The sequence below is a fragment of the Varroa destructor genome, unplaced genomic scaffold, assembly GCF_002443255.2.
Source record: "Varroa destructor unplaced genomic scaffold, Vdes_3.0 BEIS01000004.1, whole genome shotgun sequence".
NCBI classification, from domain to species: Eukaryota; Metazoa; Arthropoda; class Arachnida; order Mesostigmata; family Varroidae; genus Varroa; species Varroa destructor.
In genome coordinates, this window is record NW_019211457.1 from 25,028,187 (window position 1) to 25,053,785 (window position 25,599).

Below are 25,599 nucleotides of genomic sequence, written 5' to 3' on the forward strand. Positions count from 1 at the left end.
GATCGATGTCGAAAATCGAGTGTAAAATAATAGATCGTTGTTTCGAACACTTGTTTGTATTGGGGTGCGCAACCGTACGCTGACTGATAAGGGCAACTTCGATTTGTGCAAAGCAAGGTGTTGATTATTATCATATTTGCCCCTTAAATGTAAATGCATCGATAAATTGTGACTAGAGTCTCTGTTATAAGCACGGTTATGCTCGTTGAAATGATTATCGTTGGTAGGACGACAGCGTAAAGGGGTCTGTACAGCCTCCTTAAAACAGCACAAATAAACTCAAACATGGCTGTTGTTTATCTATAGAAATTGACTTATAAAAATAAAACAAAAAAGCGAGTTCTTTTGGCTTTTGATAGCAGTACACTGCCTCTATCTAATCATCTGTATAATGAACTCCATCAATACGCTGCAGTTGTGCTAACAAATCCATGTATCCGCATATCAGTCTAACTGTTGTATAACAAATGATTGATGTTTTTGGTATTGTTTTTCTTCACTCCAATTAATAATAAATTCAACGAAAAAACTTTCATTCGGAAGGTTGCTCATTAACGCCTTTCTTTGATCGCTGATCGGCTGACCACCTTGAAGGACTCATGCATAACAGGGATCCTTAAACATAGCATATAAGCACGCGTGTAGGCATGACTACGAACAGCTGGCCCTTGCTTTCGTTGGTTATTGCCGTCTCGATTCGCAATTTATCATTGGATCTGATTGATTAGTAAATTACATTACAGAGTCAGCGCTGGCGAACCCTTACCTGCCATTCAGTATGTGACTAGGGCATAGCCCAGTCACATATTGAATGCCGATATACCTAGTGAACACTAGCTGTTCATGTCACATTATATCCTATCAGCTAATCGCGGTAAGTCCGTCAATTTCAACTAAGTACTCATCCCTGTATGCGTATGTTCTCCTTCTTCTATAAACCCTATTTTGTCACAGCATTGCTGGTTTGATTCCGGTAATGGCTAAAAGAACGAGCGGCATTATAAGCCGACTTTACGTTTGAAGCTAGACATTCTCACGGAGATCTTTCTCGCAGCAAGGCAGCTCAACGCTGTTGCTAGTATTGTAGCCGGGACAATCGCACCCTCTTGCAGAAGTATAGGTTTCGACCTGGCCTGACGAAATCAGGTCTTGATCACTTTATTGGACTTTGACAAAAGCGCAAGAAGCATGCCATTAGTCGGTGTATGTGAGAAAGGTAAGACAGTCGCTGACAAACATCGATCAGCTAGGAGACTAGGTAGGCCAGCCCGAGGATCATCTCCAGGCGGTCTGCTGAGGTTTACAGGGTGACATATGATTTACACTAATGCAATTTAACAGAAGAGGGAAACTGAGAGGAATCACTGAACATAACAAGTTCGAAGAGGACACCGTGGCTTTGATTAATCCGTTGCCGCGTGGAAAAGCGGCTAAGTCCTAGAAAAGGGAGTGGATGGAGCAGCGGTCGAGACAACAATAAGAAATAAGAAAACGGGACTTTTAGACACCGCGAATACGATATGTCGGTGGGCCCTTTAGTTCTTTCAAGTGCGATACGCAATGAGCACCACAAATCTGAGAAGTCTGGATTAGAGCCTACTCTGACCGAGATAGTTCATTCATTCGCCGGTTACCTGTTTAACACTCATCATCTAATATAATTCTAATATTCAACGAGTCTGACGAAAGCAGGAATAGCGCCAGCCACGTTAAGCCTTACTGTGTACGGAGCCAGCCTACGTTTCGTAAGTTTCCCATATAGCTCCTGTGCTGCCAAGTCACCGTGTCACAATCTTAGCAAGCAAACATTTGCCCAAGCAAGCAAAGGCACCTGATGCCACAGGATTTGGCTCGTTTCAGACCCACTTTCTATACTTCCTAAATTTTTCACCTCTTTGCTAACGTAGTTATTGGTGGAAATCAGGTGTGGAAATCAAAGAGGATCTAACTGGAAATTCACCTACGGCGGAACTCGGTACAAACTTTTCAATTGCAGAGTAGACAGCCCATAAACAGCGCTCTGGGGGCTGATCGCCAGTGTGGCTCCACTATCATCTATCTATGCTTTCTCCTCAGTCACATGTATACTATACAACATTTAACAGAAGCGGTGAGGGTAATCGAGATCGAAAAGGAGCAGTGATCTGAGCCTTTAAATATTTGCCCCTTTCAGTCGTAGACGGCGATGCCGGCGGCACCGACACTGCTTATGAGTAACTAACCGCAGTTTCGGGCATAATGACTGGTATCCCCGAAGGAGCAGTTTTTCAATCGGGAGCAGCTGGAGTTGCTTTGCCTGCCTGTCTACCGAGCTACGGGAGAGCGAAAATAAAAAAGTAGACAGGAGAAAGTAGGATCAGGCTGAGAAAAAGAAAAAAATAGGAAACTATGTCTGCCAATAGATTTCAATGATATCAAAAGCCATGAAGAATTTATGTACACTGCGTGATTATTATCGACACTCACTCCAGCCGTTCACGTCAGTGCAGGACCGCCGATGATGTCCGGTGAGGTTTAATATTGTTATGAACGGCAAGAATTGTCCGCAGGCAGAACGATCATGTGGACATCGTGCAGTTGGGTAACGCTACCATTGTTTGTGATATAATAAAACGTTATCAATGTATGGAGGCTCGTATTAATAATGATCCAACAAAAATGCGTGAGATTCAGTTTGAACAAATGAAAAATAAAGAAGCCGATAAAATTATTTCCCCACATTTGACGTATGTGGGTCATAGAATCCAGTGGACACTTCGGATTTTCTCCGGTGGATCTTCTTAGGTTATGTCTTAGAGAAAATGCTTAAAGCCACACTGACGATACATACATACATGTAGCATTTATGTAAAATGTAACCAAAATAATTAAGACTTCGTGATGATCATCGAGCTGATGAGGAATACTTATGCAGTATGTGAAATATTAGATCACCGTTGAAAGTCCACTGCTCATAACGTAATATGGAGTATTTCGCATCAATTAAGGGCGATGAGCGTAGTGATATCCTCGCTAATAGAGCTCAATCGCACGGAGGCCTGATACGAACTAACAACAGTATCACAAAACTTCAAGTGTATGCGGTTTGAGACGTAGGTTTTTTGTGCGTCCTAAGCCGGAAACCTTTCTATCGCGATATTACCTGTCGAGCCTTCTCGTTCGATACTATTTTTCTTGGAACTAAACCTTTATTTCCAGCTAGCATTTTTCTATCGGAAATACATCGTGCTTGAACATTCAGTAACACCTGCAAGCATCTACAGCTGTGGTGAGGACTTTTTCGCGGTCCTGTTTGATAGACTCAGCTGACATCAATAACACAATTAAAGTCAAGACGTCACCTGTTTCTTGCAGGCGGATTATGAGCGTATTTTGTCAATCATTTACACGCCGTGATCTTCTTCATTCACTACCTATATAACATACGTTAAGGCTAGCGTTAGGCATATAGGATGTAAAAATGTGCGTTGCTTCTTCCTAATATTAGGTATAAACTGCATTTTCCATGAAGTAATCATAACAAAATAAAGCACGCCAAGAATATAGGAGCTGCTGAATTGTAGCTCATATGAATCACTGCCAACATGCGCAATATTGCCTCATACAAAATTCATTCAAAACAATGGACGGCCAGTTAGTTTAGGGATTTAATGTGTGCACAAAGGCGTACAAGATGTACAAATAAACCACGTATAGGTCAGAAAAGTTGTAGCCAGTTTCTACCAGGCCTTCATCAATTATTCATTTACGTATTACAGTTCTCACAAACGATATCACAGAAAAAATTCGCCAGTCGGCATCGACACGATTGGCTAGGAACATAATTATGCCGCCGCGACTGTGGCAAAAAGACCTAACCAATTCGTTCTCTCGTGCGCACGCTCTTTCTGTAATAAAAATAAGATTGCTTCTCCCAAACGAGAAACAAAACGATGAACTTCACAAAAAGCGAAGTGGATATGGGCAAAGTAGAACAACGAGAAATTGGATAGGATGGAACAAGACCCTTCAAATCGAAAGCTACATATCTCTTCGTAGGATTCAGCGAATGGAAGAGGTTCGCGCGCGGGGGACGCGGGTTTAGAATTGCACCAGAAGACCACTGCGATTTAAAGCAGCTGTGCAGTGATGATTGATTTTCTGTGCTGTTGCTGCGGAAAGTGACAAAGAAGGATGGCGATGACAACAACGACTCGAACCGACTTTGCCATGGCGTGCCGTCCGTACGAAACGCACTCAGCCTCCTCCCCAGTCCCAGCGCATACCCAATAGAGAATAAGTCTCTTTGTGGCTGCTGGCGCTGGTGACGATGGCGACGTAACAGGCAACGTAGGATTCTGAGTAATCATTTATGGATCAGTCGTTCCTGCCCAACTAAGTATTTTCACTTACCTACCCTCATATATTCATCCATATACCTTTACCAATCGTAGGACCAGGGTGAACACATGGGGTAGGCTTGGCTTGACATCAAAACAACAAAAATTGCGCGCTGTTAACATTTCCTTCATTATTTGTTCTATCGAATTTCGTTTTCTGTATCCTCCATGACCTATATATGTGTATGACTGCCACGGAGTGGCGTGTCATACTGAAGTTGTAGCAACATGTACGCAATGTAAAGCTCGAATGCGAATTCGTGTACATGTTAAATTGGCGTGATAACCTACTATCGCTATGATAGCCGTTTCAACAATCATAGTAATTGTTATTGAAACTGCACTCTTAACAATGCCTGTTAATATTACTAATGTTTATACTATATGCTTGTATGTGAACGCCTCAGCCGTGACTGCTACTTACCATGAAGGGTGCCGCAAGTTGTTCCATCCTAGCGAAGTCCAGCGGAGGCTGTGATAGACTGAAATTTAAGAACATTAATATTTAATTTAATTAATTTAAGCATTAGGCGTTGTTATAAGCTTAAGCGCGACAGTCGAGATCGCAGATTAGAACCATATAAAAGCATAGAAATGTCTATTGTTTAAACGCGGCTCATTTATCGGTTGAACACTGTCACAGAGTTGGCTTTTATAAGTGATTATAGTTTTAACGCGAAGTTAAGCGCCTCTTGGCGTAAGACGGATAATACGGCGGATAATACGTTAGAGAATCCTATGAGAATTCATAATGTGTGGTGTGCATACACATCGAATCCCTCTAAATGGATGTTTACTGCGTTTTGTTTGACAGGAAACTTTCGGCGAGCCATGATTCGAGTTGTCAACCTTTAAGCGGAATGACAAATTGTGAGATTGACGAAGTCCATTGGAACGCCGTCAGTACACAAGATAGTAGTATCACGCGCGCGCGCCGATCGTCCAAATCGAATTCGTTCCACAAAGCTCCTTCCTTTATCGTACCCTGGCGAAAATTCCTGACATTGCCACTGACGATTTACCGGCTCGCAGCTTTGCTCTGACCCCATCATGTCGCCCGCGCAGTGAAATTTTGTACAAACTGCGAGCAAAACGAACCAGAGATGAGGTACAGAGTTTGAGATATTGTCTATTCTCTAATCCATACACTTTTAATTATCCTTTTTCAGCATAGTTTCAGCATAGCAGGTTTCCACAGAAGCAAATGTTTCTGCTCTCGGCTTATCATGCCCCGCTCCGTCAAAGGCAGTCCTGATCATTATTATCATGTACCGAGCAAGCTCACTAAACTCCCAAGCATTTAGGCCAACTTGGTCATCAAAATACTAAACAAGAGCCTGCATTACGGAGTGCAGGCTAAACTGTTAGGCTCGTGTTTTAAGGACTGAACCAAGGAGCCATATCAGAATGCTCGTGTGCACAGTTTGTTCGGTGCACGAAACGCGTGCCACATTGAGCAGTGATGCTCTCATATGTCCCTAGCGGCCGTCCATGGCCCGCTAATCACATTGCTTGTATGACTTATTGGAAATGATGAGTCTCTCCAGCTTGCCAAACTGCCAAAGCTAGGGCAAAGTACCTTTATTGTGATATGATAAAATTACGCACACAAAGAAAAAGTGCATTTATTCACACTATACATTATAGACAGCTAACTGTGCGGTGTTCGGTTGGTGTCGAGACGGGATACTTGCCCGCCAGGTTAATCCAGCAGTCGGTCATCCAGAAGTGTCTATGAAGTCATGTCGACATATATGTGCACAATGGCTTAACTATTGCAGCAGAATCGTCGGTCAGTTGATCCTGCCGACCGTGGATAACGTATGCACCACCACGGCCAGTCGCTCATCGACGGAAACGAATCGTCTTCCTTCGCTGTCCCTTGTATGGTGGTGCTACAGTAAGGTTTGTCCGCCTTCTGTTTCCCTTTTCTTTCCTTTCTGTCATCCTTGGAGTCAATGTTTCTGCTGTATGATTGCCATCAAGCTGTTCCGTTTACCACTCCTACTATTTTAGGTTATATACCATTCAACCCCCAGTTTAGCACTTACGCTCTTCACCCCGTCTCTCAGTTTAGAAGCTTGGATTTACTATGTGCGGGACACACCTAAACCCGTGAACTTATGTCTTGCCCAGGTTTAACAATTTACCCACCACTCCCTAGCACTTTTGCAAACCGTACGCCTTACATACGATGGATTCGACCATTTAATTCTTCCTCTTCCACTTCGGCAACAGCGTTCAAAACTATCCGTCGACCTTGGCAAACATACTTCTTCCTGTCTATACCTTAGACACTACCAGTCTTTTTTAGCTCGATGACATCGGTGAAACTCACCTCTATATCTCTATTCACTAAATGGAACGCTTTGTAAGACAAATTATTGAATTTTTCAAATAGAACCAGCAGCAGAAATAGAAGAAGTGGAAGCTTTCCGCCCGATTTTTTTTCTGTCGCCCACTTTCTCCTGTTACAACTCCCCAGACAGCCCAGATATGAATATACATCTAAGCTGGCCCGAGCTCCTTCAGTTATTCATTTTGAATAGGTAGAGTGACTAAAAAGACACACCTTCTTCCTCATTTTTCCACTGTTCCTCCTATACCATCATTCCTATTGAGGGATAATGGTAGCTGGATCATTGCCTGTGTACAGCTACTTCATCTGTCTTTTTTGGCTTTCCTAGCCAATTTTCCCGCCGGAAAACCGAAAAAGATAGAATCATCTCTCGTATTGTATTGGACAGTGTTCCTGTGTTTCTATTTTTCGGCCGAAGCAGAAACGATGGTTACAATAGGAGAGACAAAAAAAAACAATTTGTCAAATAATCGACTGAAATGGAAAACAAATAATCTAAACTGAGGGCTACGAATATTGTAACTATACATGTTATCCTTATAGCGCGGTAACGCGAACTGCAATACCTCCGCATTCAATCCCTCATTGCTTGAATATGAACTAAACTCAAGAGATCAGTGCACAGCGCGAACTACGCTGATGTTTCATTGCAGTACCTGCCACATGACCGCCGGCCTGCGCTACGCATGTTGCGCGCCTTCGTTCCCTAAGACCCCAGCGACGAACGATGTTATGGAAACGTAGTAAATCGACTACAGGGCATGCTGTTATTAAAATATTCATCACCAATTCGAATATTCAGTGAGGCGCGGCTTCTCGTAACAACTCTCAACCACCCCCTGCGCATCCTATGGACACCCGTCTTGAAGCCAAAGACTCCCCTGGGCGTCCTGGCGTGCTAGATCCCGCAGCTTTGGTTGGATTGCCAGCTCAAAGCTCCAACTCATCTCATTCGCAATTCCACGCCCTATTCCTTCTTGCCCCTTCTTCGAAGTTTGCTGATCCCCAGTCGTAGTGAGAAACGCACAAGTATTATCGCATGTTCGAACCAGATCCGACAGATCATCAGACGAAACAAGGAAACATCCACGTTGTACCAATCGCTGACCGAACTTCTGCGCCATGATGGATCGTGATGTAGGACGGTCATCACATTCGCATAATGTCCACGTAACGTCGACCACTGCGGAGTAAGCAGGGACAGAGACAACTGCACTCGTACGCGGATTAGTTTACCATAGAAATAGCAGCAATACTTCTAGCAACAGCGATAATCGCAACAGCGGCAGATGAATAGGCAAAGATTGATGGCAGGTCCGCTGCCTTCACCGCGGATTTCAGTGAAGACCGTATACCTATCCCTAATCTAACAGTACGTCCAGATGATGACCACGATTATAGTCAGAACGATGAGATTGACTGTAACGTTAACGGCATCAATCTAATCTCAAATGCTTTATGAAAATAGACGGATGCGCGATGTAGTCTTTCGTAGGTAAAGCTAACGCACTGGGCAATTTTGCTGCGGTGCAAAAAACGTGAAATACACACTGGGCATTGATGTGACGACCTCTCAGTATATGTATAGACATATTTTGGGTAATTTTTCGTCTCGAAGCTCACAGCGTCTACTAAGAATTACCAGTACCCAATCTGCTAGAAGGCACATTTTCCTCTAGGTGAAGGGGGTAGTAGGTTTGTCTTTACAGAAACTTCCATTTGAACTCGCTCGAACGAGGCAACAGACGGTCAGCATACTTCTTACTCTAACAGAAGCATAAACCAGAAAGCCTTTGCAAGAGAAACAACTCCTGTATAAAACCTATCACACTGAACGAGGAAGAGAACCGGCCAGGGGAAGAGCAATAAGAACAGGGCAATTTAAGAGCAGCAGCGCCCGGCGAAACGACGAAGAGCGACCCCCCTATTACTATGAAAAAATTGCTTCTGCAATTCGTGGTAATTTGTTCTTGGGGGTTGGCTCTGTTGTTTTTGTTGAGCAGTACGGTTTATTTCTGCCCCTGAGGTGCACGTGCGTGACTTGTTAACTTATTGCTTCCATTAAAAAGGGGAAAATAGATAAACTTGTGCTCGGCCACTGTATCATCGACGATATTCGGCCTTTAATCGTCTCGAACAAGGTCGAGATTGAATTAAATTTATCTAGTTGAACATTCCTGTGCCCCAATTTAGACACTGATAAATACCTTATTATATGATGAATGTCATAGTCGTCATTTTTGAGCATGAAGTGTCTTCACAGATGTATTGTACAGTCCCGTTGGGAAGCTCAGCCTTATTTTATTTATAGATATTATAAATTGTTCGATTTGCACTGTACTCGATACTCACTAGTATTCTCAAACAGAGGGCGAACATTGGAAACATCTTTTGAACGCCTGCATAAAAAAGCCGATAATCTCTATAGACGCTTTGACGAAACTGCTCCCTAAACGCTCTCGCCTGTTTGAAACAGGATAAGTTCCACAGATGATAACAGCATTAGTACAGCTAAGGAAAGAGAATTTGTTTCGATGTTTTTCGACCCGAGAGCTATATTTAAGCTCTTGGATTAAAAAAAAAACCAAGTTACTTTCCTAATTTAAATTACGAATTCTTAATATGCAGGCTTTACTTCTTACAGTAAGTACCATACTCTCAAAATAGACACGTTTGACCAAAAACACTTAGCTACCTCTAAACAACAATCTATAACCAGCTTCATTTAAAACACTAATCATCTATGTAATGATTTTCCTTAGCAAATTGCATGTAACATAAAGGATAGCGGTCAATAGACGAGTCCCAATTTATGCATCGCTTTCAACGTCGTGCCGTTGATACATGTGAACGTGATGAAACAAAAAGTACTCAACAAAGTAAGGCTGTTCAGATAGATATTATACAGCAACAATATATAAACAAAAACAAAAACAAAAACAGGTACCACAATACGTTTTCTAGATGAGACGAATGGCATTTGCCTGTCCCCATTATATATGATATCTGTTTATCCAACATTTGGACTAAGAAGCGCTACGATGCCCTTATTCACGCCGAGAATGATTACGGGCGTAAGTAGCTGAAACAGAAGCTTTCTACGAATAACGTGCGGTAATAATAATTCTTTCCCGCGGCGCCTTGAGCAATTGACGTAGCCAGCCTCATTTACGTTTGCCTCGGCTCCACTAGAGCCTTATGAGCTTCCCGCCTAAAGCAGCGATACTCGCGCTACAGAACTAACCGGGATGAAACGAACGTGGTGGGAAAATAGATGGTTATGCCTGTCCATCTACGAAGGGAAAACGTCTCCCAGAGAGATTTCTGCAAGCTTCTACCGGTTTCGACCCGTGAGAGCTTTGATTGTCGACAAACGACTAACCAAATAACGAATAAGACTCTGGAACTGCTGGCTCTGCAGGCGGAGTAAGGCGGAGGCGCGCTGCACCCCCGGCAAAAAAGAAGCACCGTCACAGCCAGAGAAGCAGTAGCGCCGCTCTGCTTTTAAGCGATCAGAAATCATTAATGTCAATGAGCTTTCCGACAAGAAGAGGCCCTACATCACTTGCCACATGGACGTATTGAGATGGCACTGATGACTGCCGCTCAAGCAGCTGCTGTAACCAATGCTGTCTCCTCCTTGCGTTTTCGGCCATTCAGGATGACTAGACTATCCTCAGTGTTCGCAGTCCGTCCCGTAGGCGGTCAATAACTAAACGCACTAGGACTTGCCAGTCCAGTGTTGCTTGATTTTGGCCTTGCATAGAGGTGTAATTGATAATGGAACGCCGAAGGGACAGACTGACGAAAATAGAGCTTGAAGTCTGCGGCCTAAACCTGAAATATTTCCTTATCGAGTTCGAGAATGATTATCTTAAGAGGTTAGAAAGCTCGAACAATGACAACGAGTTAACCGATCGTTAACTTATATTATATAAACTTACTAATTAGTTGAAAGGAATACGAATGGATTGTACAGTCACTTCCCGGTGAAAGAATAGCCGAGAAGTTACTGTCTTCTGCGACGAAATTTGCGTGCACAATTTCTTTCAAGTAGTGTTTCGGGTCGTCACAAATGTGTCGGATTCTCAAGTCTATAAACTAGTTTTCGGAGTATCGTACTACATCGACTGACTCAGAATCGTGGCGTGCGTGGGATGTAAATATCCGCGCGCACCACAGGCAAGAGCTGGCGTCGGGGCCGATTTATACATTTGGGTCTATATCATTCAATATTTTGTCGAAAATTGTGTTGTATTAGAATCCAATTCACATTAAAACATGTACGCAACCGCCATACGTAGGTGCTACCGTTAGTATAACTACTAATTATACGGGAAAGGAGAGCTTCCATTTAGCTGGTGGCTATTCTGGCGATGGTTTAGTAAAATCAGGAGCTTACTAACGTGCTCGAGCCAGTGATTCAACAGTAGCTCGCGTAGAACACTGCCGAAGCTACAATCTTCAGTAGCTCTCAATTCAATTGAGAAGTATCTGTCCATTCGCTCGTAAAATCAATTTATCATAACGCACCGAACAGTTGGTTGCCGTCGCAGTATTACATTTGACTATGATTTTCGCTTCACCTAGTCACGAGCACAATCTCTACAGTGTCGAAATAACCATGCTCTCACTCGTTCCAGGTTATTTAGACAAAAAATACTGGTTCGACAATAGCGACAATCTGATTCGCTTCCAACGTTGCTCTCGGCTTTGCCTGTACCCTTTCTACCAAGCTATGATGAAAATAGGTTACGCCATTAAACGTTGGTTCACTACTTACCAAACAGCACTGTTGGCCTTGCCAAAGTCTGCTTGCACCTGCGTGGATGACGCATCTGTCTAATGGTACGAACTTTCGAAGAAGTTCAGCCGGCTCGCTTTCAAGGCAATCCCGTTTGGCCTCTGCCTCCATCTGTTCCACTTTACGATTTGGCACTCTATTGCATTTTCTGCGTGGCCTGGTTATCGTGTTTTCTTCAGATGCAGAAGCAGATTCTTTCCAAGTCCTATACTTGAACTGAGGCGTGCAGAAGGCAAACCTCTTCGGCTTGTCTGTCTTGCCTTTTCCCTGTCCTCCAGCACTTCTGAAAGACTTTTTTTCAACACCCCGTTCTCTGCTGTCAGGTTTGACAACAACTTTCGCCTCGATTCTGTCTAGCGGGCTTCGTATACCTATTGCATTGTCCTCCGAAGTTAGGTTCGGGTTCATGGGGTTTTCTGAATCCGAGTTAGTTTAGTTCGTCGTTAACTGTGTCGCTTTCTACTTCGAACCTGCTTTGGCTAGTTGCCTCATTTGGATAGCTGTAGCTCAATTATGCGGATCCTCTTAGAAAGCCTCGTACGAATTATTCAGTGTGTAAAGAGCCGGTTCTTTACAAAGCACAATATATCATATGAGAAACTGCTGAGGCACTGCTATCTACAGTAAACAGCGAATTCTGCAATAGCACAATGGTTATTTTAAAATATCGCAAAAATCCCAGGTTGCGTTAAACCAGCTGAACCGAATACAACTAGAATCGATTAGACAAAATCGGCTGTGGACGCTCAGCAGTCGGTACGTAGTGCAAGGAGATCACTAATGTTTGAAGACCGAATCAATCAATAAGTCAGCGTAATAGAAGAAGCAGTCGTTTCGTTGAAGGCTAACGACTGCAAGATTCTTCCCTTACCTGAAGCCGTTTATAGCGGCTACCGTTTATCTGTGCTGATCGACAGCCGAGTCTGTATTCATCACAGATAAAGACGCAGGCATTCCGTCTGCTAGTTCCCTTTCCATTTTTCCTGGCTGCCGAACTTGAAATAGCGACGATGTGCCGACGTCGGCCAGAGGGAAAGAAAAAGAACGAAGCAGTCCATAACGAATTCGCCAACGGTTATACACAACATCGAAAGGGAGAGGTACGGAAGACAAGCTCCCTCTCCGTGTCTCTCGGAACTCCTCAAAGCAACGAGTTGTCGAGAAGCCAGCTGCTTCTGTAAGCTAGCCGTCCGTTCTTCGCTGTCTTCCACCAAATAGTTTCAACAGACAGATAATAGAGAAAGACTGACCGGGTGTCCAGTAGACAACAACGGTTATTGGGGTGTGAGGGCCAAGATTTTGGAGTTGAGTGAGAAAGAAGGTGAGGAAGCTATCGAGGCGGCCACTTCAACGGCGCAGCAAGTCAGGCCCACAGCACGATTGGGTAAGGCAACATACGATACATGATGAAATTTGTCGTACTTCGGTACCGGCTATTGTTGTCTGTCAGTGGAAATAGCCAGTATTAGATATTAATTCTTATCTTGTAGGGACGATTAATGTAAATATCCATTAGTCGAAACAATTGATCATAGGCGCGGGCGCCATTACGGTTCGCAAGCTGAATTCCAAAGCCGCATGAAATAATAGACAATTATCCGGGTATACTAAGAATTAAAAAACAAAAAAAGAAAAAAGACAATGCTACGTATTAAATCATATAATGAAAAAGTGTTATATAATATGATACACGATATATACATAACATTCGAGAAATGCATATACCGCTCTTCAGAAATAGTTTCATTATAACAAACGAACGAACGACGGACAAAATCATAAATCAGCAGTATAAAGCCCTAGCAAATGTCTGACACAGAAATGTCTCGCGCAAAATGACACAGAGATGTTCATCCCTTGTGGGCTTACATCTCACACCCGTCTCCATAGATAGACTACCATCAACAGGAATTGCGGGTGTGGTACGTGTGTCACAGGTCTATACAAACCTGCATATATATATCCATAAAGAGGCTAGCAGCAGAGCAGCATCGTCGGCACTTCGACCTGGTAATGCAAAGCAAGAAATGCTATCGAACCCTCAAAGCCGCTACCTGTTTTGGCGGGCGAAACTGTTATCTTACATGAGATATCAACACTCAGGCTCAATACCTCAAATGTAACATTTTATAAAACGTATTTTGTTAATGTCCCTAAAAGGTGGTTCACTACTAACGTGTTTAGGAAAAGTGGTTTAAATTCAGCGTAGACATACAGTTCCTTCCACGCCACGAAAGGCCAACAATTTGAAGCGATGCTTTACTCAAGCAATAGTGCAGTAATTAAAAATTCGAAACGTACATATATAGACGCCTGTAAACAGATAAACCATTTTCATAACCTTAGAAGCCACCAGAAACTTACACTGGACTATATAATTGAAAAAAAAAAGTATTTACGTACCCTGCATGGACTCTATTAATGTCAAATCGAAGGCAACCTACTTACTAGGCACACAACATAAACTAAATCAATGATGCAGTAGCATGGGTACCCCCATTTAGATACAAAAAAGTACTATGTATAAAACTACTGAAACAATTGTTTACACAGCTTCTAGGCAGCGTACGATTTCTTTTTCGTACTATGTTTTGCCTCTTCTTGCAACTCCCTAAACTTCGCCCGACCTCTCGACATACATTCAGGTATGTAACGGGGGTGAGGGGTGTCGCTTAAAAATCCATTCACTAGGTGATATGCGGCGCGAATTTTCGAAAGAATTATCATTTTCGTTTTTCGCTCTCTCTTTTCCTCACTGAACCTTTGCTTGGATGTCTTTCTTGCTTCAGTCAGCCATCGCCACTCTAGTGGCTTCGCCTCGTCCCGCCCCTACTGTAATTCCACACCCAAGGCCAGATGAGGCCAAGTGTCGCAGTAATGGCCAAAACGTAGGGCTTGCGGAAATAGAGCAGGTGGAGGCTTCTGCAGCAACGTACGCTGCAGGCGTCACATTGGTGGCAGCAACGTCACTTGTGAGACGCTACACCGCAAGTGTCTTCCTATGGTTATGCTTCGTGTTGCGTTTTCCTTTTCATCTTTTCGCCTTGGCGCACGAACAAAATTTGATACGGTGCTGCCAGCTTCACTTCATCGAGGGTTTAGTAAAAAAGAAAGCAAGGGAGAACGACAAGCCAGAGGAGAGGAGGAAATTGAAAAATTAAACTAGGTGTATCATGCAACGACGTTGTTTAGCAAAATTACGCGCTGTACGACGTTCGCGGACGTCGTACACCGTGAGAAGTAGAACATTTTTGGGGGGTTGTTGATTTTCCATTATTGGATTGGGCCACCTATCATCACAAACAGTTACATTCGCGGCAGCATTAGCTCGTATGTGACCTACAGTTTGCTTGCTGGAGCCCGAGATTCTCACTCTCTCCCACCCGTCTCAGACCTTATATCAATTCCTTGCAATTTTCTTCTAAGCTGCTATGGTCTCTTTGAATAGGAATGCTAGTCTTTTCTCTTTTCATCTATTCCTGAATTCATTAGCTCCTGATACTGAGCACCAAAATAGCGCCCTTTCCCCGCAGTCCACGCTCCACAAACTACGTGCTGTGATTCGTTCTTCGTTCGCCAGGAACTGTTTATTGCAGTCCTGCGATGAATTATTAATAATTATTATATCATCGATAGGAACTCTTCCAAATCCTGCTTACCAACGTCAAATAGGTTCACTATGAGCGATTGTACGCGTTTATCAGCGCGCTGATGTAGCGGGGGTTCAGCTGACACAAGCGTTCGTTGCTTTGCGTTAGCGTAAATCAGCCATGCGCGTCCAGCCAACCTAGGCGGCTAAGCGGTATGTGAAAGCTTTCTAAAAAGCTAAAAATGCAATATTGTTAGTTGATGCTGCTGCTGCTGCTGCCGCCGCCAAAAAAGTCGGTCGTCGCCTTTGCGCAAAGTAACACTCTTACGTCACTTGAAAAAATTTTCTACCTGTGTTTCTTCTTTACTAACCACTTTTTTGGGTCACCCAATCGCTTACGCTTGCTCTCGTTGGGCGTACCGCTTTCCCAATGATAAGAAATTCTCAATCTCAACAGCCTATTACATGACGATCAAGACGAAAACGACGGTTTTGCTTTCCTCGCTTCCGATTGCTTCTGAAGAGCAAGTCTTCTCTGATGGTTGGTGCGCAGGGCTATTTCGCAGGAAAAGTCGCAGAAGATGCCGAAAAAGAAGGGAAGACAGCGGAACAAAAAAGACTGCGGACGGAAGTATCGACGGTCTCGATGAAATAAGCAATCTTGGTTTTGCAACAGTTACGAGAAAATTGATATCGGGTTCTAGCCTTTTCAATCAGCCAGCTATTGGGTTGAACAGCAGGCCTTGTCGCCCGTGTATACACCATTGTATGAAAGTGGGTCACGATTGTCGTCTCACAACAGTCCATCTTTTCAGCCAATTCAGGAGCCGTTTTCCCTGGACAATGTTTCCCATTGAACTTAGATGGTCCATTCGCACTCTACGTCTAAGCAGCCCACTTCAAAATATTACTAAGCAATACTCGGCAGTCTTTTTCTCCCCGTAACTAATAAGTACTAACCTCTTTAACGGCTTCAAGCAAGATTTGACCTAGGTGAAATGTGACGCGCAGAAAAAATCTGAAATCTACCTTTTCATTAGGAGCGTCGACCTTTGATATCTCATTCCAATTGAAGCTTAGTGTCTTCTTATCTCTTGGCGTTTTTTTGTCACTCTTTAGTATCTATAATGAACAACAATAATCAAGTATAAAAGTGGTAAACTGCAATGAATTACGAAGGGATTGAGAAAAAAAAAAAAGGTAAAATTGCGTGCCGAGACTTATCATTGCGCGCCAAGACAATAATAAATTGACAAAATATAAATAAATAAATAAATAAGTGAAAAAAATAAAGCATAGAATATATGTTTGTTTGATTACGACGACATGAAAATACCCTCTGATAGATTTTCATTGAATCACCAAATATCTCCAAAACCTGGTCTTCCCCGATATGTAGATAGGCATATTTGTATGACATTCATAGCTCTTTCCTTATGGATACACCCATTGACTACTTCCAGTTGCTTGAGACACGACCGAGCGCATGGGAGGTTGGGACTCATCGCTGCGTATCCTCTATGAAGTGTTAACAACCCCAAATCCCTACTAAAGACCAAAGGTTCTTGAGCTTAAGGCAACAAACGTCGCCCCGCGGCACACACAGTTTGTTTATATGTTTGTCCTTTTAGCATCAGTTTGAAAGAGAGAGAATAAGATAAAACACCAATTTAATTAGCGATTACGCGCTGCTCTTCCCAGCTGGACGGTCTATCTTACCCGTCCCTCCCCCCCCCCCTTTGAACTCTGCTTTTTCGACACGAATTACCTAATGAAAGAGCCATGTTATGAATATCATTTTCATATGGTTGCACTCAAAGAACAACAGAGCGATTTAAAAAGATGGCTAGTTTAAACGTCTTTCCTTGCAGCGCTCATGCCATTCTCCCGGGGTAGCGGATAATGGCACGCGCGTCCGACCAAGTTGCTTAATTAGATATAAAATAATAAATTAAAATATACATTCATCACCAACCTGCCTCTAGCACTCTGGTACCCCAATTCAGTACCGCTAAGCTATTCAATACTTTCCCGCCCCAAACTCTCGTTCTCTTGGATCGGCACGCTGTCTCGACACTCAGCTGAATCAGCGAACCGCGACCTCGTCCAGTCACTTACGAAGCCTTACATAAAAGGAGTCTCGCCTGTCTCCCAAGTCTTTCTACCTCTTTATCTTTATCACACTTTTTTCGTTCTTTCCTATTGCATTTACTTCTTTCTGCTTTCCCTTCACCGACCCCTGGCGTGCCCATACGATCCGGGCCGACCGAAGGGGTGGTCCACAAATCTTCTGAAAGTAACTAGAGACCCCTTCATTGCACACACAGATGAACTGACATTTTCTACCCTAGCCTTTTGCCAGGGTCTCGTCGCATCTTGATCCAACTCCGCGGTCTCCTACTCCTTGCGGGCTTCCCAACGGACCAAGTTAGTAGCCAGCCGGGGGCACTTTGCCCTTATTCATTTTGCTACTGTTGACATACGGTGTGTCACCCAGTGGAAACCTGAGCCCGTGCCCATCCATGGCCTTCCCCCGTTCTGTCTCTGAAAACGTGTTTGGCGCTTGCCTCTTCCACCGACTAAGTGAAACCTTCGTTCGCTTCCTTTGATACAGTCGTTTACAACGGCTAGTTTCGGAAGTGTAGGGACATTTCAATCTCATCGGAAGTCAGAATAGTGAAGAAGACTGTTCGGCTTCCGCGGTCCCTACGTGCGTACACCACGTTTGCCTCGACCTCGTTTTCTTTCAGTCTTATGAATTCCTCTCCCTCATTCTGCTGTATTCCTCTTTTAGCCACCGATTTTCCCTCATCCTTAGTGTTGAACGAGACTCAGCCTTTGATGCTGCTCATGTAGTGGTCTCCAGTCGTAATTTTCCTTTCCGTCCTGTGAACCCAGTAGCGCTTCTGCAGTATTATTCTGCTTTATTCATTCGCGTAGCACCTTCCGACTATATGCTTCTCACTCACGGCAAAGCCTCCGGCTTCTTTAAATTGAGCTGGCCTCGCACACCGCTTTCAGTTAAGCTCACTTGCTCGCGCGCTTACGAACTCACTACAGTCGCCGTCAACCGTTGTATCCTTCACTACACCCTACCGTTTCGCTGCCATATTGTCCTGTAAGCAGAAGGACCTGAGCGTAGAGTGCAGAGCGCTGTGCCCATTTTGTTCAGCTGCGACGCCCCCTGAGCTCAAAATTCGCCTCCGCTGCTCTGCGCGGTGCTGCCTAGAACTAAAAGAGCAGAGAAAAAGCCGTTGCTACCCTCGCATTGCTTGTTGAGGGGTCAGTTGAAGCCAATAGAATTTAAAATACTTACCTACACACTGTTTCCATCACTTGTTTCTGTATCAGCGAAAACAGTCTAAGCAGTTACCACCTAACACAGTTTCTTTTTTCCTGGTTTCCGCTGCTTTTGTTTCCCTGCCTCAATAAGAGAGAGTCGGAGCCCCGCTGTGAGTTGCTTCTATTCTAAAGAAAAATTTGCCAGACTTAGCGGAAGTGTTAGTCAGCTGCTCATCATTTGCTTTCATGTCCCTTTTTTCGAAATTGTCGTCTGTTACTATTATTATAATCGGCACATGGCTGATTGCTTTTGTTGAACAGGGAAATTTAAATCTCATTTCGATATGAAGAGAAGAAATAAAAGCCTATGAAATTTGTTACCGGTAGCTTGTCATAACCTCTTAAGAGTGTAGATATCCTCACGAATTTATTATGCCCACAATGTTTTCTACACTGAATGACCGAATTTATTGTTATTATCGTTGATCCTGCTTTGTGTGTTACCTAAACCCTTTTCTTGCAGTCTTTTTCCCATTTTCTTGTTGGCAATCTACTATATTATATAATTTATTGCCCAACAACACAATTTCTGTTAGCTAGATTCTATGCGGTATCGGGGCGGCTGGAGAAAGGCTTATTTAAGCTGGTTTGCTGGAAACTGCCACCGGCTACGGTACACTGTACTCCGCTGATAAGGCAGCTACCTACATCGCATAATTACGCTTCTCATCCTCTGTCCCAGTCTCTTGACGACATTACCTTGGCAGTTCATGTTCAGCTGCGCCTTCCTGTCTATTTTCCGTCTCAGTCAAGCTGAAGATCGAATGTTGTCTTTTTTCATTCTACCCTTTCTACCATGACTAGCTTCAATGGCGGCATCCGCCAACAGCCTTCTGGTTCTACTCTGGGTTTATCTACAACACCATCTAGTTAGTTGAACAGTTGTCATTTTCGGCCTTCTCCTACTCCCAACTTCCCTGGCATGTTAGTAGCCTACTCTGTACCCCAAGCCCATCAGCCATCCTTTCTTGTACGCCCCTTTTTCGTCAGTTCCTAGAACGGAATCTCTCGCTTGGTAAACCACAGCTACCAATCCGAACTGGCTGTTCTCATACCATTTCCTCTTGGCGGTGCCCATTTCTTTTAAGAAAGAAAACAAGCGGCTACAGAAAACGACTAGATCAGCTTGAAAACGATCCGGATAGTACATAGGTGCCTACAAACAATGAACGCGTCAGTGACCGAAATTCCTCCAAAATAACGGCAAAATTCCTTGTAATAATTCATCCATAAAAACAAGATCTTTACGTCCTCCACGAGTATCGTAGAGAGCCAAGCGATAAAGGCAATGTGTAATCTCGCGCCCGTCAATGTTTTAGCTAGACATAGATGAGTGTTATATTATTTATTGCACTTCTAAAGACCGGCGTTGAGTTGATTATGAAATTGTAAAAATGGGGCTTTGACGCAACGTTTTCGACGTTGCGTTGGCTTGCAGCTGTACCGGATATTGTGAGAACAGCTACTGAACAGCCTGACTTGTCTGCCTAGATAAATGAACAAATGGCAGAATACTGGAGTATCTATTTTCGGTTCGTGATTCGTTCTTCCGTTAAGATAAGACAAGCTGATTCAATTTCCATCCCGTAGACCTAAATGCTTGCGATGATTTCGTTTCAACTTGGAAGTCCCCAGCTTACTAGATTTTGCATAGTAAACAACGATTATAATAAAGGTAAACTACATTTGAGTTGTCTCCACCATCTGCTCATTTATTTCGTGCCCCTACGTGCAGAGTGTATTGCAGTGTATGCTCGTGCTATCGTACAAAGGCTATTTCGTCGACTACAAGTACGCTGGTAGCAGAGTGTACTGGATTGCTTGGAGGTCTTTCCATTTTTTGTTACACGTTTAGCTTAGCACGAGGAGAAATGCCCATGGCTTTTCTATAGTTAGGTAATTCTCGTCAGGTGGATCCGACGACAAAACCAAAATGTTTGTGAATCGTTTGAACTTCTTCACTTGGTGAAAATGTAACATTTGAAAATTACACGTTTATAATCCTGCACGTATAATCCTGTAACGAACAGGGGGTAACCATAGCTTAGCTTAATAAGTCTGGCTCTACTCAATTCCGGCTAAACAGAGGAACGCTTACAGAGTATTGAGAATTTCGATAAGCAAAGCTATTCGCTCTTTCCTGAATAATGAGGACGGAATGAATGCTCTGATCGTTATTATTATGATCACCATCTTCATAGTTCCCGAGCTACATCAGTAAAGGCAGACGTCACTCATCTCTCAATATCGCACCTCAACCCCTGCTGGTAATTGCCATTGCAATTCAGTATTTCTATTATATTCTCACACACCGCATACGAGAACATTATATGATGCTATGGTAATGTAGATGAAAACTGCGATACTTTCAAATAATTTTAACATCATTCTAACTTCATCTCACCCCATTCTGTCACATGTTACCCCATCCGTATCGTACTAATAACACTAGCACGCATATCCACATTAGTACGAGACGACGCCACGTGGTAAGTAAATGGTAGCCAAATGGAATCGCAGAGGTAAAGCAATAGCATGGAACTGATTTCAGAAGTGTGGGTCTCTTTCGGTGTTTCTGTGTGATCTGTGCCGAGTTGGAGACCCGTTTCACTCAAAGGATGAAGAGACCAACATCGGATATCGTAGCGGGAGAGGAAAGGAAGCAAAATTGGATGTGTGCCCGTAAAAAATCTCTCGCACACAGGCAGACGCAGGCAGAGAACGCAAATGAAAAGGAAATGACAGCCATGGGTTATGGGCCGTTCTGTCGGCGCTGTGCATACCTTGCCTCATCGAGCCTGACTTGACTTCGCGCCTGCTTACCCGCTATGGCCTAACGAAGAGAAATATGCGATAGCTTCTGGAATGGTAATGATCCTTTATGTGGACACCGCCGTGGTTTTGGGCGGGGAGTTTTCCCGTGCAAAAGCTACAGCTCTATCGTATTCGCATGCACTGGAATTCTAGCCAGCCTACCAAAAATTATTCAATCCATGAACAAGATAGCTATGAAATCGACTGTGAGCTAAGCACAACCTGACTTTACATTAGCGATTCTGTTTCACAACCGTATACACTTATCGGTCAACTTCTCTTTCCACGGTTAGGATTTACCGTCGTTGAATGAAACGGCGAATTTAAGTCTAAAGCAAAACAAACATTGTGTTCAGAAGTAATACGCGTACAAAACACGATACAGATCATATGGATGGAAAATGTACGATTCTATGAAGTAACGTTATAGGGGAGGTAATAAAGAGAAGTACAGGTTCGAGTGATATGAAGTGCTCTGGGACTCTCGAAAACTCGGAAATCAAATAGCAGTTGACCCGCCAGTTGTTTAAACAAATGTATACATACAATATTCTTCTAATAAAATACTGCTATAAACACAACACTTTGCTGTGTCGTGTTACTTCTGGGTCTATATCGTTTTTTCGATGGTGGGTCGTTGTCGTTTTTCCTGGCGTTTTATAACAAAAGTTGCCGTTGTTGATGTCATCGCTATATATGCATCATATGCTAATAGTCAACCTTATTTTATTGGCATACCACCGTTTTCTCAATTCCCCTAGCCGATGTCGTTAACGATTACAGTATATCTGAACTAGCTTTAAACAGAAAGACAATGACAAAAGCAAACGGCATCGTCGTATCTTCTTCTTTCAGAGAAAACGGCCTCCCTCTTCTGGTTTCTATCGATTCTGGACTTTTTTTAACCGCTTTACCTATGTATATACCCATGGCCGTAAGCGAGGAACCGCGAAGAACCCAACCGATAACAAATACAGTAGCATTTATAGTAGGAGCCAGCCGTCTGTTGGAGACACCTCCCAATTGTACAATACCTTAACCCGTTAAAGGTACAACAATATATATATATGTTCCTCTTTGTAACACTCCATTACAGCAATAGCAGTCTATGCTACGGAGCTATGTTTATGTTGTTGTTTCGTTATGCTTCGTGTGGTTGGGCAGCACATGACGGGACACGTCGCAATAATCTTTACTGTCTGGACCGCTATAGGAATCTAGGCCTAAGACGTAAACTGGATGCAGAGGATTAAGTAAGAGTTGGTTGGATGCTTTGTTGATACGCATTCGCTTGTTGCTTTCCAAAGAATCGAAGAAACAGCTAGCCAAGAGAGCGAAAAAGTACGTTTCTAATAGGATTGGACAGACATCGTCAAGGACTCCTTTAGAAGGAAAGTAAGTTTTCGAGGCCGTTGTTACAGTTGAATGTCCGTGTGCTATATGAGCCTTGTGAGACTCCGAAAAGGTTAGATAACTGGAAATCGAAAACCAAACCCTAGCGAAAGTACTAGAATTCAGGTGGACTACTATAATTCTATTAAAGGTAGGATTCATTGTTTTTGTTTTGTTTTCCAGCCACGATGCATGACTCGCTCAACTATCCGCCCAAAGGAGACTGGCCACCGAATCGTCCGCACCTTCGTTTTAGTCTCGTTCGTGCCTGTCGTCGACTAGTTTCTGCCGATTATAATTTCGTAGCGCTTGTAGCCAGCGGGTTTGCATGACAATGCACAATGATAACCATAATAATAATAATAGCATTAACAGAACTAGATCTATGAAAAGGTAACAGGAAGGCTATGCTATGCACAGAATAACGTAAATAAACCGAAGACCAACTTTCACATGCTATTGGGCCAGGCAGGCGGCGCCGGCAGCGGCAGCAGCTGGCGGTGGTCTGTCGCCTAGTGGTAATCAAATTTCGACCAGCTGCGACATTTAGATCAGCTACCTTTTAAACGGAGAGGCAGACGATGATATCGATCAGGATCCCAAGTAAAGAGCGGCTGTTACGGGATTTAGTTAACAACAAATAACAGTACCACATACGTACAACATCCGGCCACGTTTAGCTCTGAACAGCATGGTCCATTGAGCCAATGACTCGTTTCTCCCACATGATCAATATCATGGATACAAGCATTTTTTATTCAAGATCAAGGGAAGGGTCATTGTATAGCGATAGCCCTCGTCTCTTTGGTTGGTTTATTGCAGTTTTTCGGAAAGAAATTTTTCTATTGTCCTGTTGCCAGCCGTTTTGTTACTTTGTTTTGTTGTCTTGCTTTGCGAATTCGGTTGTAGCATGTTAATAGCTCGATTAGTTTACTTCGACTGTTCAGTCGCCGTAAGTGATATACTCACCCTTAAATTTGAAGTGATGAGAATCAGCCCCAAATCTAGGTCCAAGCATACAAGGGCCAGGCTCAGCGAGCAACAGTCCTACCATAACAGTGTCAATAAGGTGTGGTCTGCATAATGCAGAGATTGTGTTCCCTATTTTGTTCTAAATGTTAAACAGATATCACACACCCGACTGTCAATTATCACGTTCTTAAGTCGGCATTACGCAGTTATTATTGCTACCTCTTGCGATTGTTCCGGCATCTTTTATGGTAAATTTCAAAATTTTACATATAAGACTCTAGCAATTAAGCATGTTCCCCATCGAAGGGTGTACAATTTTCAGCTGCCTGTTTTTCTCTGACAATACCAAAACATTTCCCCAGGTTTTCATAAAATTAAATCATAATTAATAATAATAATTAATTTTGTCATTTTCATGTCAAATCACAGACATGTCACCTTCTTATACTGCTCTCGAGATGGCTATATATATACATACATGCAAATCTTACTCATTGAACAAGTAAGCATGTGGTATCGTGTAGGGTATCAATCGTCAAAACAGATGAGTGGATAAAGTATTGCTGATAGCCATTTGCTTCTTCGTAGGCTGTTCAGTCTCTTAAAACACCTCCTACGCCCACTTAGCACCAACTTTCCTACCAGCAACAGGCTTTGCCAATGTTACCGTTGGCGGTACCTGTCAGTCAAACAGGAGGCTCGCTACCGATTCATACACGCCCATTAGAAGTTTACCTATGATCGACTTCGCCTACTCACGTCTCAAGAATGAAGTCAGCCGAAGACCGACTTAATATAAAAAAAAACTTGATTGATTTAATCGCACTATAACACCCTAAAAATCTCCAGAGAACTTTACATCGAACGCCAGGTCAATCCACCCCGTAACAATTGACACTATCGAACTCAACAATGTCGCTGTAGTGTCAGAGAGAAATCCGTAAAACAAATGTGTACACAAGCAACTGCAGTAGATTAAAGACCCACTCTGATCTAGAATACGGGTTAGATAATGATGCTCCTTCGTCGTCCTATCTGGCTTGCAAATCGTATCTTTGGAACCCAATTAAATGATCGGGCATGCATACTAGTGGGGGCCAAGAGGGGCACTAGCTAGCAAACAACAACGCTGGCTAAATAAAACTGAAGAATACTGAAGGTACGTGGCAAAGGAAAAGACAACAGGCGTTCGTTCTTCGGCGATCTTCTTTTTCATTTATACTATGCACGAGTCAAATAGAGGAACGATGAAGACGCAGCAGTTCGCTATAAGACGGGGCATCAGTGCCAGGTTGTGTCCTTGGAGCTGAATTCGTTTCATGCATTTTGGTGTTCACGGGGACTGATTTACACAGACAGGGTTATAGCACGATGGACAGAAACAATGAGAGTATTAGGAGTGCAACACCGAATATTTCTCCCTCCTACGACGACCCCTACACTGAACTGCGACAGAACATCTGGGCATCGTCGTCAGACGTGACCACTGGGTTCGACTTATCTCCTGTATTCTTCCACCGGTCTGCTGGCGGCTGTTGACGGCCAATTCGGTTAATTCATCTAACTGTTAGTTACTGTTAACCTCGGAATTAGTCTGTCCATCAGCTTTGTTCCTACTACAAAGCAAGTCGCGATTAGGCACTACAATAAGATCCATTGACCTGTCATAGTGTAAAAACGTGGCGGTTTGTTGAGTAAGAGGTAAACAGACGACCGAAAAAAAAAAAAAACATGCGTATGGGCAGCGTATAAAATCCGCTAGGACTAGCTTTTAAATCACCTTGAAAATGTTACTGTAATTGTTGTGGTTATTATAGTTGTGTTATACGAGCTGGCTAACGTGATCACGATGAGTCGTGAGGCGTACGGTTGTGCGAGCAAACCAGATCACGTCATACACGATCGCGCCAGCACATTCTCCTAATAAATACCGCGGGCCCCCATATAT

The 25,599-nt window shown here is 43.3% G+C and overlaps 1 protein-coding gene across 30 annotated transcripts in view; it reads right to left on the reverse strand.

Moving 5' to 3' along the window:
• The window catches only part of heph (polypyrimidine tract-binding protein 1 heph), a 327,260-nt gene that overhangs the window by 253,742 nt on the left and 47,919 nt on the right, over positions 1-25,599 (reverse strand). For 28 of the 30 annotated variants that reach the window (XM_086986952.1, XM_086986936.1, XM_086986932.1 and 25 more), the window contains one exon: positions 4,804-4,861. In XM_086986952.1, coding sequence (XP_086843078.1) covers positions 4,804-4,861 — 58 coding nt within the window. Of the gene's footprint in view, positions 1-4,803; positions 4,862-18,447; positions 18,480-25,599 lie in introns of those variants that run through there. The other 2 variants (XM_086986935.1, XM_086986931.1) reach the window with 1 other exon arrangement.